This window comes from Euwallacea fornicatus, chromosome 2 (assembly GCF_040115645.1).
Source record: "Euwallacea fornicatus isolate EFF26 chromosome 2, ASM4011564v1, whole genome shotgun sequence".
NCBI classification, from domain to species: domain Eukaryota; kingdom Metazoa; phylum Arthropoda; class Insecta; order Coleoptera; family Curculionidae; genus Euwallacea; species Euwallacea fornicatus.
The window spans coordinates 1,717,672-1,733,233 of NC_089542.1; the positions used below are offsets into that span (position 1 = coordinate 1,717,672).

At 37.2% G+C, this 15,562-nt stretch overlaps 4 protein-coding genes across 6 annotated transcripts in view; 1 reads left to right on the forward strand and 3 right to left on the reverse strand.

The window, feature by feature from the left end:
* Positions 1-110: 110 nt before the first annotated feature.
* LOC136346918 (sister chromatid cohesion protein DCC1) lies at positions 111-1,692 on the reverse strand. The gene is made up of 3 exons (XM_066296471.1): positions 1,472-1,692; positions 347-1,405; positions 111-294 (listed from the first exon to the last, which is right to left on the reverse strand). The coding sequence occupies exons 1-3, from the start codon at positions 1,483-1,485 to the stop codon at positions 189-191; spliced, it is 1,179 nt and encodes a 392-aa protein (XP_066152568.1). The 5' UTR covers positions 1,486-1,692; the 3' UTR covers positions 111-188.
* Positions 1,693-1,920: 228 nt separating this feature from the next.
* The window catches only part of LOC136346925 (cilia- and flagella-associated protein 298), a 38,573-nt gene continuing 24,931 nt past the window's right edge, over positions 1,921-15,562 (forward strand). The window contains exons 1-4 of one of the 2 annotated variants that reach the window (XM_066296485.1): positions 2,087-2,215; positions 8,511-8,704; positions 8,757-9,223; positions 9,284-12,247. In XM_066296485.1, coding sequence (XP_066152582.1) covers positions 8,524-8,704; positions 8,757-9,223; positions 9,284-9,517 — 882 coding nt within the window. In that variant the 5' untranslated portion in view covers positions 2,087-2,215; positions 8,511-8,523 and the 3' untranslated portion in view covers positions 9,518-12,247. Of the gene's footprint in view, positions 2,216-2,478; positions 3,400-8,510; positions 8,705-8,756; positions 9,224-9,283; positions 12,248-15,562 lie in introns of those variants that run through there. The other variant, XM_066296492.1, reaches the window with a different exon arrangement.
* On the reverse strand, positions 3,620-10,540 carry LOC136346901 (uncharacterized). The gene is made up of 7 exons (XM_066296447.1): positions 10,425-10,540; positions 7,155-7,383; positions 5,178-5,702; positions 4,973-5,127; positions 4,155-4,324; positions 3,939-4,099; positions 3,620-3,882 (listed from the first exon to the last, which is right to left on the reverse strand). The coding sequence occupies exons 1-7, from the start codon at positions 10,425-10,427 to the stop codon at positions 3,725-3,727; spliced, it is 1,401 nt and encodes a 466-aa protein (XP_066152544.1). The 5' UTR covers positions 10,428-10,540; the 3' UTR covers positions 3,620-3,724.
* On the reverse strand, positions 11,100-15,453 carry LOC136346891 (esterase FE4-like). 2 transcript variants are annotated; one of them, XM_066296435.1, is made up of 9 exons: positions 15,339-15,453; positions 14,750-14,991; positions 14,562-14,699; positions 14,158-14,509; positions 13,917-14,104; positions 13,646-13,802; positions 13,389-13,582; positions 13,020-13,167; positions 11,100-11,472 (listed from the first exon to the last, which is right to left on the reverse strand). In XM_066296435.1, the coding sequence occupies exons 2-9, from the start codon at positions 14,897-14,899 to the stop codon at positions 11,159-11,161; spliced, it is 1,641 nt and encodes a 546-aa protein (XP_066152532.1). In that variant the 5' UTR covers positions 14,900-14,991; positions 15,339-15,453; the 3' UTR covers positions 11,100-11,158. The 2 variants fall into 2 exon arrangements, with proteins under 2 accessions (XP_066152532.1, XP_066152523.1); XM_066296426.1 differs by having other exon boundaries at positions 14,750-14,902; positions 15,339-15,442.

Below are 15,562 nucleotides of genomic sequence, written 5' to 3' on the forward strand. Positions count from 1 at the left end.
ACTCTTTCCATTATATATAATTTTACGTCATCAAAGGTAGTCATAAAAATAATTTAATTTGAAATTATTTTAATAAAATCCCATCACTTAAATTAAAATATCAGCGAATATTATTTAAAAAACATTAAATTTATTGTATACATAGTTCTATACAAAAACATATCACAATTTCTGCCCAATTTTCAAATTCATTTAACATGCTTTGCAGAATAATACTTTATACCATCCACTGTAGAAGCTCTAGCATGCTTGGCCAACAACGCATTAACATCCAATTTACTAGTGGCAAGTTTCCTGCAAAAACTCAATTTACAACCATTTCTAACCACCTCATATAACTAATTACTTGATATAAGGAGCAATTTCTGGCACCATCCACTTTTCTTTAGCCTCAAAGAGCACCTTAAATCTCTCATTAATATCGTCCGGCAGGCATACTTCCTCAAGCTCCCATATAACTTTGGGACTAGCCTTTCTGTTAATTATTGCAATGCCATGAAGCATTTCCTCAGTGGGGACCATTCCTTCAGGAACTGACTCCTTCCAGGCTTGCAAAAACTCTTCAAGGTTGAATTTCCCAGCTGTTCGTAATATTACCTTAGCGAAGAATTGACACACTTTGGTTTCCTTGTACTTATACAGCTGTGCTCCTTCAATGATCATTGATGGATTTGTGTACTTCTTAAACAAACAACTGAGGATTTCTTCAGGGACTAGGTCCTGCAGGGCTTCGCAGGTTTCATCATAGTCTATAGTGTCTAAACTCCAGGAATTCTCGTCGATTAACTTAAGCATGTAGGACAAAACTCGGAAATGATATTCGAAATCCAATTCCCTAACAAAGCCATTGATTTCAAAAACATCCATTCCTTCAAGGGTTTCCACTATTTCGGCGTTGGATGCCTGAATAATATTTTTTAGTTGATCTAAAGTGTAAAATTTGCTTTTATCAACGTCCCCTTCAAATTCAGGCCCACGATATAATGAATGTTTCAAAAGCTCTGACAGGTGACCAAATGAAGATTTCATTACATTTCCTTCAAGATATTCTTGAAAAATCCCACACACCGTAGTAACTTCTAATGTCTCTTGTTCATTATCCTTTATACTTTCAAAAAATCTTACAGGTTTTGATAACAATAAACTGTTCGATGTCTCAGCACAAGTTACATGGAATAAGGAGGTCTCAGAACATATGACCAAATCGTCATTATCGCAGCCTTTAATCACAAGCTCCTCTTTGTTTTCTATGGCTTCTAATAGCTCTTTATTGAGTTCTAAGAGACGATATGAGTTATTGTGAAGGTTTGAAGGGGCAAAAATTAAGGCTTGTGAGGTGGGTAAAAGCTCGTTTCGAGTGAGTTTTGCCAGACCTAGGACCTCATTGGCAGCTTCAAGGGTGCGTCTGTTTAATAGGACAGTTTTTAGGTGTACTGCAGTAAAGATTATTTAAAGTTAACGAGGTACTTACGTGGTGTTGTCCATAGGTGATAAACAGTTTATAAAGTGAACGGAATTAATATTTTGTTTTTAATTGTTGTTATTTTAATGAAAATATTATAGAAAAGGGATAATTATAATATTAATAAGTGTTGGATTTCTTTCTAGTTAGCGCCAATATTATTGGGGTTATGTGAACAATATAAACAAGTTTCTGTTGAGTTATTTCAATGTCTGAGGTCATGAAGTATAATCTGATAACTTACATTAACATTGCATAATATAATTTCTGTCTTAAATAACTTGCACATATTATATTTTTAGTTTAATTCGGTTAACATATAAGTAACAATATATTGTTTCATAATATTTAAACTGAAGGAATATCTAATTAAGCATGCTAGGTGACGTCATGATTTATATTTTAGGTTTTTTGTATAAATGTTATGGAAACTAGAAAATGAGGTTAGGTCGCCATGTTTATTTATGTTTGTTTAACAACAACACGTTCTGAAACTGCAGATAAATTTAACTTAAAAGAACTTAGTTCAAACTAGTTGTATTAATTATTAGTTTAAATCCTCGATACCACTTCGTAATTGCCACTTAAATATGCCAGTCGACAATAGACGTATAAATGGTCCCGAAGAAAGCTTCCCTTATGAACTTTTTGTGAGGTCCAAGCTCAAAACTACCGAAAACGCCCCGGTAGAAGGGCTTCAGCCTTCAAAAATCGAGGATGGTCTGAAGACCTTCGGAGAGCAGCGGAAAATTTGTAAGTGCCTATTTTAAAGTCAGTATCAATTAGTACTCAACTGGTAGAGTTGCCTTATTAATTCTACCATAAAATTTGCTTTATGTTGCATTTCCCTTAAGGACAGGATTACATTATGGTAAACTCTCGACATACGTTTATGACATTATTTTTTCTTTTCATCCAGTAAATGTATGTTAGTGAGGATGCAAATCTAAGGTGCAACTTTACAAGTTCAATATTTAAACTCTACCTCTTAAGCCATTTTAACTTTTTATCTTCAGTCCTTCAAACTGGGGTCGTTTCCCAGGCTAAGGGGTCGGCTTACATCGAAATCGGTCGCACTAAAGTTACAGTCTCTGTCTTTGACCCCCGAGAAATCCCCAAAAAAAACGACTATGGCCTCAAAGGCGAAATCTTCTGTGAGTTTAAATATGCCCCCTTCAGTTGTACCAAGCGCAAGTTGTACCAACAAAATGCAGAGGAAAAGCTCTATAGCTCTATTATGAAAAAAGCACTAGAATCTACAGTATGCCTATTTGAACTCCCAAATTTCCAAGTGGATGTTTATGCTATGGTACTTGAAGAGGATGGTTCGGCTTTAAGTGGAGCTATTACTGCTGCTGGAGTGGCTCTTGCAGAGGCTGGAGTACCCATGTATGATCTGATAACTTCGGTGACTTTGGGTATTAAAAAGGGGATGCTTTTAGAGCCCCCATTTGAATTATCAAGTGGGTGGAAAGCAGAGGTGGATGCCAGCGAAAGTGAGAGTTGTGGGATAATGGTGATTTCAAAGCTGCATACTCACAAACAGATTTGTCAATTTTATCAGAGTGGATTTGTTTCAAAGGAATGTGTTAAACAGTGCATTAAATTGCTTCTGCGACAGTGTGATAGTTTGGTTCCAGTTGTACAAAAGTGCCTAGTGAAGGGGATTGTAAGCAACATAAAGAAGTGATTTTGGTAGTATTTGTTTTGCAAATAAATGAATTATTCTTTATTAATTTTGTTCCAATTTCCCAAACTGTCAGGACAGCATCTCAAGACGTTTTTAGATATTTTTTTATTGCTGTTTCGTAAATCAACAAATGGGCGTTAATTTCGAAAAAAACACTTTTCCAGTTATTATTATAAATGGAGGTATGATATACTGATACAATTACTAGTTGTTTGTGTGTCCAATAATAATTGTTACATAATTGAAATCCTGTGTGTTTGTTGTCAATCCACTTGGATAATTTCTTTTTTTAGGTATAGTACTGTGTAGTAAATATCTAATGCATATTTATAATACCATTTTCAATTTTTGGCGTTTATACAGCATGTTTCATTTTATAAGATGATGTGATTTTCGCGAACTTTGCCTACATTTTTCTGATCCGAACACACTCACATGCTATAATCGAATTAATCGCATATACGAAATTTTCATCAAAATTATCGATTATTTATTTAAATAGGTCATAGAAGAACTTAAAAAATTAAACATTCCGAATTATTCATCGCTTTAACAAAACGATAAACAAAGCCTCACACTTTTTCCTTGGTCAGGGGTTTTGTGTCCTTCGAGCTTTTCGGGTCTTTTACAGCCACATCAATCTCGATCTCCCTCTCCCCTCCCACAAGAGTAACAAAGGGCATATCATTCTGATACTCTGGGTTGGTCACAGGTATTTCATTGACACCGGCTATAAAACGCAAAGACAAAAATTTTAATTCTCATATTCCTTAATTGTTGACTTACCTGACCAAGAGGGGGCTATCGCCCCCTGATTGTAAAACGAACTGAAGTTTCCAACTGCATAAGATGTAGCGTTGATTTGAGGCCAATTTTGGCTTGCAATAGATTGAGACGCTATTGGAAACGGTGCTGAGATTCCACCATATCCGAAGCCATTTCCAAAACTGAAAGGCAGATTTTTAATGTTGAAAAGAAGTTACCTATTTTGTTGGTTTTTACCCAAATCCCCCCATGCCGGGCCCAAACATGCCCCCCCCAAAGCCTCCCCAGCAGCCTTGTGAAGATTGCATGCAAGGATGCAAATATGGAGATTGGTAGAAAGGTCCTTGCCGGTAAAGGGGCCCGACATTGAAGTTGTCGTAGCACTGTGGCGAACAAGTCTTATAATTCTATAATAAGAAGTTTTATTTTATTTTTGATTACCCAGGGTTGATTTTACTACATTTTCTTCTACCCGTATTTCGGGAACCGCATGAGATATTACAATTCCGTTTAGATGCCCTTATAATGCTCGTCCAGGCGATTCATTTAAGCTATTATGTAAGAAAATTGTCTTGTTAGTTCTCGAGATAGTAATCCTCAAATTTGGAAAAGTGATTATGAAGTAGGAGTGTCTCTATAGATATGGGAAAAAAATATATCAGATTAAAGATATTTATGTGGTGTTTGCTAGTTTAAAAAGGTTTTTGCAAGTCTCGGTTTGCCACTGCTTTCATCTACTATAAGTTGGAAAACTTCTCAACGCATCATACGCCTATTTTCACTTGAGCAGTACGACGCCACTGTAGAACTCGGTTTCAGTCTGAAAAAAATTCAATCACGTCGAAAAATCGATATTATAAAAATATCAAGATGCAGGGCCAAAGGGAGCATTTGCACAAAGGATAAAACATTTAGAAACAACACTTTCTGAAATTGCGCAATACAAAAAAAATCAAACATTCGCCTTTGTAAATCCTATATGTTTCGACATATTTACAATATATTGCAAAATTCCTAATATACAATGTCATATGAAGGAACACATACAACATTACCTGTATATTGGGATTGAAATAATGCCCATAACAGCCATGGCAGTCTGCAGATGGTTGAATGCCGCAACTAACATAAGGCCAGCTACTCGTATAAATACATTTGGGTTGCGGTTGGGGGATATAAGTAGTTTGTTGCTGGCAATTTGTAGGATTGCCTACAATCTCCCTCAATCAAACACGTTAAACTCATATCAATATTTCTTACCATAACCATCCACAGAGTTGCACACTTGCCTATTTTCCTGGTGTACGATATTGGACGTGCAATAATCCCCACATTGCTTGGACCTCGTGTGGTAGCACCGACCATTACCATTCGTTTGGTCGTTAACGCATTGTCTAGGCCCAATAACTACACAGCAATTGCTCTCCTCAAGCAAAGTGATATTATTTCTGTTGGTGTAGGTCATGTTGATTGGAATGTCCATGTGTTGAGTATTGTTAACGATGCTCTTAATGTTAATGATGGTGGTGATGTTCGGAGAGTTGTTGTTGTTGACTGACGTGGAGTGCTGGTTGGAGTCGCCTCCTCCCGTATTAATGGTCGGTCCAGGGACTGGAACGTACACGATCTCCTTCTCTTGCTTCACGGCTTTATAGCAGGAATGGCGACAGTTGATGCGACATTCGCTACTACGGCATTCGGAGTTGCACTGCTTGTGGCAGCAATGAGAATGGTGGCACTGGACGTAATTGTTACAGCAGGAGTTGCAGCAAGAGTCACATGGGCCTGCGGAAGAAGACAATTGTTCTAAGACTATGCAGGAGGAAAGCTGAGATGCTAGGAGACGTGCTACACTGCTGGGTAGAATTTTTGATCCAAGTGTTCCAGGTACAGAACAAGCATAAATAAATAACGAAGTTTTTACTACTTTCATGCTTCCCCGGGTACTGCACTGTTTTGATTCACATCAATTTTGAAGTCTGGGTTTCCCTTAAAATTCTTTGAATTTTTTCTTTTTACCTAAATCAGCAGTACGCATCGATCATCCGAGTTTCTGTGAATTTCTTAAGAGGGACGTGATGGAATTCTACCGAAATTATCACCCTTTCATGTCTCTTTCGATACGATACTGTCTTGACTCTAATTCACTTTCAATTATCATTATTTGCTAATAGCTTTTCTGTTTCCATAGAAGTCAGAAGCGTGTATGGATCGTCCGAATAATTATTACAAATTTTTAAAGAAGAACTTAATGATATTCTTTAGTTTTGTTGCCGTTTTAGTTCTCTCTTTTCGCACGATACTGTCTAAATTAATATTCTTATTCTTGTGGTCTATAGTATTCAGTGGTATGCCAGCTTTTCAGACACGAAGAAATGAACATTTTATTAAATCTGTGCGTTTCATCGCAGATAAACGTTCAAAAAATTTTAAAGTAGCTGAAAAATCCTAGTTAACATCCACAAATAATGAGGCCTCTCCGTGTTTTAAATCCAGATGATTTTCTATTGAGGCCTCTTTAGGCAAGCCTCAAATATTAAATTAAACATTCCCTGTTGTCGTCAGTTCTAATCTTAGAGAGGTAATCGAACGTGCAGCCTCCTGTAGTTATGCGCATATTCTCCTTGAAGAATAAAAGGACGCGGGTCTTTCAAAGGAAGGAGATGATTCATGGGGATATCAAGGAGACATTGGAGATTTCGGACGCTTTTGGATTTTTACGAAGGTGTAAATGGGCAGAAATCGAGTGAGGAATGGGAGGTGGCTTTGGGGCAGAATTTCAGTGAGGCAGAGCTCTCGGGAAGATTCAATACTCAAGATAGTCTATCTCTTTTTCTGGAAAACCGCTTTAGGAAGCAGTGTTTGAGGTAGATAAAAATAGAAATAATCAAGTGGACTTGCAACAGTTCATTGCTGCCATGTTAGAGTTAATGGAGGAATATGAGAATGAGAAAATCATCAAAGGAATAGGTCGTCATAACTCCGAACATTATTTTTTTTAATGAAACGTGATCTTCGACATAGATGGAAAAGGGTTTATTTTAGTGGCAAACCCCAAAAGGGCTATCATAAGCCTAGGAGTAGAGTTCAATAATGTGGAGTGCGATAAGATAAGAGTTGGATGAAAACGGTCCGGTTACTCTAGAAGAATTCATAAGACAGCTGCTGCTCAAGTTCATGTAGAATCAATGTTAATGAAATAAATACAGGAAAATTACAAAAAATCTTGGGTCTCACCTCCGCATAAGCTGTAAGAGCATCCCTCGCAGTCGCACTCGTAACAGTTGCTGTCATATTGGCAATTGTCTTGGTTGCGCTTCATGCGGGCGCGCACGCAGTGGATGTAGTTAGCACTGTCGGATTCAAGACAGGATTTTTCGTGCCTCTTCTTTACCTCCAAGCAGGACAGACATAGAGATGTTCCCAGAAGGCAAGCGAAGGTGAGAATCCATAGTATGCGACACATCTGAGTGCGTAGAGTTTGATTTTTAATTTTCAAGTATTTTTTGGGTAGGCTTAAAGGTTCGCCATTAATTAGAGGTATTTTTGAAGGCAATCATTTTATGGATTCGCGAGATATCGCTTCTAAAAGTTCCAGTAACATTTTCCATTGAAAAAATAAGGGGAGGGAAAAATCATGCGTTTTATAACTATTCAAAGGTTTTCCCAAAGTGTGATATGATTAAAGATTTAAAAGTCTGATTGGTACAATCAGGTTTAGACAAATCAGATCTATCCTGCACACTCGCACTTAGTGCAATTGCAATAGACTGATCACAAAGACATAATGGCAGTGTTTACCGCATTTACCAAATTGAGTTCAGAAATTACCCTCTCGGTGTGTGTGTTTTGGTTCTTAAACAATATTTTTTCTATAATATTTAAATAATTTCCGGTTTGAATAGTTAATTTTTTATTCTCTTGAACACACACGTAAGCCCACTCACGCCTGTGGCTTAAGTGTTATTAAATAAAATATTTTTTTCTATGCACTTTCGACTTTCTTCATACAAAAATGTAAATTTCTGGCCTTTTAAGGTCACGAAAATCGAGTGTTTTTATCAACAACGCCAGTGTCGCACGTAATTTTTTATTATTATAATACAATTTTTTATAGTGAATTTATTGTGTAGTGCTTTCAGCTCAAAAGTCCTGTTTAGTACACCTATGATGTTATTCTTAGCAAGTAATAGTCATATTTCTATAGAGAAAGGAAAAATAGGTAGTAAGTTCGAGTAACAAAATCATAGGCATACGTTCAATTTTTTTCAGTAAAAATTCTTTTACCCTCAGAAAGTTTTATGTGTTTCATCAAGAACTCCTTCGTCAGTACATCTTGATCATTAGAGACGCGTATTAATGTCATCTTTTCTTCGTACTTCAGAAATTCTCCTAAACTTTAGGGCTGAATTTAAAGAACACAGTAACTCGTAACCGAAAAATTGTCCTTTATAGGGAAAATTCACCATATACGATCGATACATCCCACCTTGTAAGACCGTGAAACTTACAGTTACCTAAAATATCGACCAAACAGCTCTGCCAGCAAGCACAATTCTCTCTTAATAAAGATTGTCGCTTTTATCCAAAAAGAATAGTTTCGAAAATGGTGATCCTGCACGTAAAACACAAAGACGAAAACCAGTTCCTTTTTGAGACATCTTTGGCTACCCCTGTGGACGAATTGCTGCCCAAAATCACCGCTATTTACAATGGACGGCTGAAAGTCCACAGAATCTGCATGGAGATAGAAGAACTAGCCAAATATGGCACTCTCTTGCCTCCTGGTAATTATGCCTACCGTTTTTTGATTTCTAAATATTTATTTTGGAACCACAGAAATCATGGGTCTCACTGAGGATCAAGTGGAAGAGCTGAAGCTAAAAGACGATTGGGGTGATAAATGCACCCCCAGTGGAGGCTTTAATATTCACAGAGATCCAGTGGGGCGCAGAAACGGAAAACAGCCAAAGAAGCAGATGCAAGATGTCCTCGACAAGGCTATCAAAGACGCCAAGGAGATGATCTCCAAGTCTTTGGTCAATCAAGAAAAATTGATGACAATAAAGATTGTACAAGAGGCCTTAAATCTCCTCAAAGGAGCTGTTATGATAGTGTACCCCATGAAGCTGCCACCTCATGACATAATCCGCATGGAGTTCGAGAATATTGAGGATTTGAGCGGGACTCAAGCTTCTTTAGATGTGATTGATCCGGCAACTGCTCAGTTGTGGTTTTGTGGGAAGGAGATGTATCGAAACGAGAAGAAGCTCGGAGATTATGTGGGAAAAATCGAAACCTGCAAGGTTGTTTACTATACGGGAAAAAATTGGAGGCATATGGTCAATTTGGTTTATATACTACAGGTAATTGTGAAGCTCTCCAAGAAGGGGGAAGGTCCTCCGGGAAGAGAGCCCGTCATGTCGGAGGAGGACCGTAAGCAGTTGATGATGCACGCTTATCGCAGGCAGGAAGAACTGAAAAAACTCGCCGAAGATGATGACGATGAGTATATGAACTCTGAATGGGCAGATAGTACCAATTTGAAGAAATCCTTTCATGGATTGCATAATATTTCCTGGAGGCCGGGAGCCAAATAATGCAGTGCTAGAACATATTACTTTTATTTAACAGATCAATAAAAAATCGTTTTTCAGCTAACTTATATGGTGTTGGTTTTAGATAACAAGTTAAATAATACCTTATGTGATAGTTCTGTATTTGCATTGCACTTCCCTGACCTGGTTAATATTATTAGTATTTGATTAGGTAATGGCTCTTTTGGGTAATATTTTATTGCATCAAAAGGAAATTATCTATCGATCAATCAAGCAATAACGTTATTAATAGTTTACCAAGAGATTTAGTTATTTGATCTTTTTATCGAGAAATCGACGGATAGTTAGGATAGTCCCATGAGGAGGATGCATGAAGTAGATCAAGACTATGCGAGCTGGCTCTGACAAACTTGAATTAATTTTGAACTAGTCAACAATCTTTTGGGTCTTAGTAGTCATACCTACCACTCTCTTAATCCTAAATAATTTTTTGGGACATCACGGATATCCTGGGTTTCCCCGAGCATTCAGTGAATGAGCTCAAGTCGTAGCTCCTAATTTGATTAAAAATATTTGTTACTCGATTTTTTTATTGAGGGCCGAACGGGCGGATAGCATACGCGAAGATATCAATTTTATCAAAAAATATAGAATTTAGCTCACAAACAAAATGCTAAATTTCTTATCTAAAAGAACTTAGTTTCGGACATTCTATTCCGAATCCCGAGCTGTGATTGAAAGTTATCCAAAATGTTATTTTCATATATCCTTATTTTCCTCGGATTCTCGAAGAGACCCCTACGGATCATCTAAACGAGACCAAGAGGCTTCCAAGAAGCCTCTCATTGCTCTGAGAACAGACATTTTTAAAACCAAGTTTCAAGGATTTAAGTAATTATCGAAGGATTTGTTAATAAAATTGCAATTTAAATCTAAGCGCGGCGCTTACCATTTCAGAAGGTCTTGAATCTCTTAAGCACACTGTAGTTCCTTGTCTTTAACAGAACTCCAAAAACGCACTTCCACCTTAAAGCCCTGACTGCTCGTGAATGTTTACAGCTGATAAGTTCTCACAATTCTTACTTAAGAAATTTTTATGACTTATTCGAATATGTGGGTCAGGGATATCGTTAGGTGTATACCACAGACTACAGTACCTTTTTTATTTAGGTATATAGCTGATAATGTGCATGATAAGGATGTAGAGATTAGAGGACTCTTTGCCCACTGGATCAAGGCTGTAAATTTGCAAAGTAATAGAAGCAAGATGTGGTAACGTGTTTTGCTTAAAACACTTTAAAATTTTCTTAATTCGATGGTGGCCTAATATTAATATTGGGTGTCCAGGCGAACCCTGTGCATAGAAGATTAACAGGGGATCTCCAAGTAAAACTTTTTCAATTGAATAATGCGTGCAGGTACAAAAAAAATAAAAACCTACTTTCCGTGTTTATCTTCTATGCTCAGGGTACGCCTGGACATCCGGTATAATTCAGGCAGATGCAAACACAGCTAATTTGCAGTGATAGAGGCATAAAAGTTCAGCGAACCAGTAATGGAGTGTAAAACCTTAAACATATTTACCCATTGCGATGGTTAGATAGATGATAAATAATATAGAAGCAATTTTTTAACCCATTTAATTCCCGTACAGGGACTGTTTGCTCAGCTTAACAAACCGGTTTAAAGTTTTGAAAACAGCAATCCCCTAGTATAGACTTTGTCCCAAAATTTCATGCGCTCTGCCTCAGGATTATAGTCGATGCACAGTTGCTCATTAATGTCCAGGAACGAGACGCGGTCAGTGCTGTCCACTGGTGGCCAGAAAGCCCCGTTCAGCAGGGGATCACGTGCAGGCGTAGGATGGCCGTGTTTGGCGAAATTGGCCCACAGCCGCGACATACGCCTCTGGGTTAGGTCTTCGATGCTGCCTGGTTCAGGGTTTGAAGTCAGTATCGTGGTGAAGAGGTAGCCGATCTCATCTGCGTGGCAAACTCCTTGAAGAGAGGAGAGAGGGCAATCATTTACAAATGAAATAAAGTAATCGAGATTAAAAGCAATTTCATGAAGATGAGGATACTGGTCGACCTTGGTGAGGAGCTAATACTGCGTCTTACACTGAACTCATTATTCACCCATAACAATGGATTTTAAGATTTTTAATTTTTTCCATGCGGTTTCAGCATTATCCAAGAGGCTTATTGTGATATGTTTATGCTCCACATGAGGCCAAGGGCGCACTATACGCAGGCTTAACATAAAAAAAAAAATTTATTAATGTTGCTATGTAGATTACAAAGTTGACATGCTCCCTGTGCACTCTTTCTACACTTGCCTGCTCTAATTTGAGAAAACAAAACTGTCATTTGATATTTGACAACTGATTTGTCAGAAGTTAAAGAAATAACGGAAGAGGCCATATAGAGGCTTTTTTGAACACATTTTTTCAGTCTATTCTAAAGATTAATCATTAAGAACAATTTAAATACGCACTATATCTTAGATAAACTCAGCTATTATCATTTATTAATCCGTTATTTGATAGTACATAGAATACTGCTTAATCAACGCTTTGTGTTTAAGATTAACCGTCGTCTGCGAAGTTTTTTTAATGAGTGCTCAGTATCAATTTTGTTCTCATTTTGCCGATTTTGTATTAGTTCTGTGCAGTAAATTGAAAGTGACTTTTATCTCTAAACAGTGAAGTGGCAACGATCCATAGAACCATCATCGGAGGCCGAATATAAAGACAACTGAGTCTCAAAAGATGCGGTAAGATTATCGGACGTACCCGCTTACTTTCTTTGTTATAACTTCAACCATATTAACTTCCCTGCTGACTCAGTTTAAAGTATAAATTGAAAAAACGATAAATATTGGCTGGGTTGACTTCAGATTAATTCACGAACAGAAACTAATACGAACTGACCTTAATTACTAAATATTGATATCCAAGGATCTTATTTTCGCTTATTTATTTTTTAAAACAGTGGCGTACTGAGCGTCAAATAAAAGCATTAAGATAATTTAGGGGACATTCGTTAGGTTCCCCTTAAAAGAGTGGCGGCAATTCGGATTATAACTACACGCCGCTGATTGATGACTTAGAAATTGCAAAAAATTTTAAGCAAATACCCAGATTTTGAGTGAATATGAATTAACACAGTGCCGTGCTAACAGAAAAAACTCAAACATAATACAGAGAACCGATGTGTGCTACTGACTTCCAAAGATGTGGAAAGCGTGTGTTATATTTTATTTGTTTCCGAAAACACATTAACTGGAACTTGACGTTGAATTTGGCAAATGACCTGCGAAAGATTTATATATTTTAGATATAAAACCGGAATATTTTCCGAATGTATTTCAACAGTTCTATTGTTTCAATTTCGGTCTAATTTATTCGATATTATGTTAATTTTGAGGTCTAAAACTGTCGTGTAGCAATATTTCAAAGTATAATCGCCAGACGCCTGTAAAACTATTGTACTCATTCGTATTAATGTTTCTGTGACACCCTGTATGTAGCACACAATAAACATACCTGGTAGCTCGATCTCGAGCATTCGTTTATAGAAACATAGATTAGAATCTATGGATAATCGATACATGTAAATAGGGCTCTGCGAAGTTCTTCGGTGGTGCTTTATTGAGCTGAGAATTCCTCGTAGAAAGGAATTGTCTGTAGTGATCTATATAATATGTAAAAATATTGACGTATTTTTTAGTTGCTTTAGTGTGTATTGTGGTTTAATTGAGAGGTAGATCGCTGATAAAATTTTGGACCTAAAATTATTTTGGATATACCTCAAAACTTCTCTAAATACTTTGCAATATATACCTGAAACCGTGTACATCCAAATATTTCAGTGATATGCCTCTCGGATTTAATAAAAATTGCAGAATTACTCACATCATAGAATTCTTGTAAATGAGTCTCTCGCGAAATCTCCCCATTGCCGAAGTAGAAAGTTATAATTTCCTCACCAAGCTTCTTTGACAAAGGGCTGCCCTTTTTGAGTTGAAGCAACCCAGGGACATTATATTCTTTATCGGTCCAGTAAATGTAGTTCATATCTTTGGCCACCATGCTATCCACTACCATCCCTGGGTGCACATAAAAACATTTATTGATAATCTTTCATAATAAGTTTTGTGCAATAGTACTACCATCTCCAGAATTGTAGCCCATCAACAAGGGCACCTTCGAGTACCTTCCGGCCAACAATGACTTTATCGGATGTTCGCTGAAGAATTTCTCACCGTGCCAGGCTTTAGGTTCGACTACAGCCCCAATGAAGCGGTACTGATTGCATTTTATGCTTTCCTGACCTCAAATAAAATGTCCATATAATTATTCTTATTACTAAAAAATCCGCTTCTTAATAATTATCAAAGGTCTTATCAGTTTAAACTGAATTTTCCCAAACTTGAATAATACCTTGTCAATATTACATTGGGCCTTAAATATTTCCTCGACATTGATTTTACTCAGATATTTATACAACTCCTCTTCACTTAAATTATGCCCCAGATCTAAGGCTGTTTCCAATATCTCTTTTTGCTTATGAGCATACGCCCAGCTACTCAAAGCAGATCCGCTTTGACACAAAGCTTTATGGAACAATCCTGCGTGAAGTATTTATTCATAAAATCGCGTTTTCGCAATTAATTTGTTTTACCTTTCGCCATTGGTGATAGCATTAAAAAATGCACAGCAGCTGCCCCAGCACTGTTACCGAAAATGGTGACATTGGTGGGGTCTCCCATGAAATTATGCACGTTTCTCTGCACCCATTTCAATGCTAGAACCATGTCCTTGAAGGCGGCGTTACCTGGAATGTCCAGTTTCGGATCGTCAAAGCTGAGAAATCCTAATATGCCTAGACGATAGTTTATGGCTACTAATACTATGTTTTCGCTGATCAGTATTTCTGGTCCGTGTAATTCCATTCTGTTGGAACCCAGTAAGAAACTGCCTCCATGGATGAATACCATCACTGGTTTCAGTTTTGGTGTTGATGAAAAGGGGAGCTTTGAAAGATGTATATGGGGAATTTGAATTTGAATTTAATTGGATGTCTACCTGGGGGGTATAAACATTGAGATTGAGGCAGTCTTCAGAGCCGCTCATTTTTTTAGTAAGGAAGTCTTCCTGAATGCACATGTTTCCACCATTTGTTGCATCGAAAACTCCATTCCATGGGTCTACAGCTTGTGGGGCCTGTTAGGTCTTGCTTTATAAAAAGTATGGTATTTTGATAAACAAGCTACCTTGAATCTCAAATTTCCCACTGGGGGTTTTGCATAGGGAATTGCAAGGAAACTGTAGAATTTGCCTCCTCTGGCATCGTTGCATATTATTCCTTTTAATTGGCCTTCGTGAATGGTCACAATGGGGCTAGAGTTGTTTTCTGAGGTCATTTTCTGGTAATATCGATAGAAAAATTCCGTGCAATCGTAGTAAATTGTGATTGAAAGCCCAGCTAGGAACTGTTGCTAACGTCCTCTTTTAGCTTAAAATGAAACATAATTATTATTAATGTTTCTTAGGTGCCCACAGATGGCACCAAATTTGGGAGTCTATGTGCATTAGTTGTGCCATCTGTGCAATAACACTTATAGTTTTTGCTAGTTCCTGTAGCGCCATCCACTCCGCGTATTTGGAACTATTTACCTTGAAACAGTTTGTCACTTAACCAGCATCATAGATGGCACTTTAGGAAGTTAATAATCCAAAGCGTAATATACGTATTAGTGTGATGAAATGTTATTCAATTTGTTAGTTGTTATATAACAGTTTTCTGTGAGAAATCCTTAAACTATCATCAGATCAATGACATATTTAATAAATAAAACTTACCATTCCGCGACTGTCGCGGCACAGCAATGAAAAAGCAAATACTTCTATAGCAAAGTAGCTTGACCTTTGTCATTTACCTTATCTAATTTAAATGATTATAGAAATCAATTCGGTGTTGTAGTTTGTTTAATCACAATGTTTGCTATCTTTCTGTTTTTCTCTCTCTCTCTCTCTCTCTCTCTCTCTCTCACCCATGATTTGATGTTGTGTTGACTTACGAAAGT

Excerpts from the sequence above, each read along its gene's own strand:
- LOC136346918 (XM_066296471.1), bottom strand. Across the intron at positions 295-346 it reads GAAATTGCTCCTTATATCAA|GAAACTTGCCACTAGTAAAT; the intron begins GTAATTAGTTAT and ends GAGTTTTTGCAG.
- LOC136346891 (XM_066296426.1), bottom strand. Across the intron at positions 14,510-14,561 it reads TCAATGTTTATACCCCCCAG|CTCCCCTTTTCATCAACACC; the intron begins GTAGACATCCAA and ends CATCTTTCAAAG. Across the intron at positions 11,473-13,019 it reads GCTCGAGATCGAGCTACCAG|GAGTTTGCCACGCAGATGAG; the intron begins GTATGTTTATTG and ends CCTCTCTTCAAG.
- LOC136346901 (XM_066296447.1), bottom strand. Across the intron at positions 4,325-4,972 it reads ATTTCAATCCCAATATACAG|AATTATAAGACTTGTTCGCC; the intron begins GTAATGTTGTAT and ends TTCTTATTATAG. Across the intron at positions 4,100-4,154 it reads CCCGGCATGGGGGGATTTGG|TTTTGGAAATGGCTTCGGAT; the intron begins GTAAAAACCAAC and ends TCTGCCTTTCAG.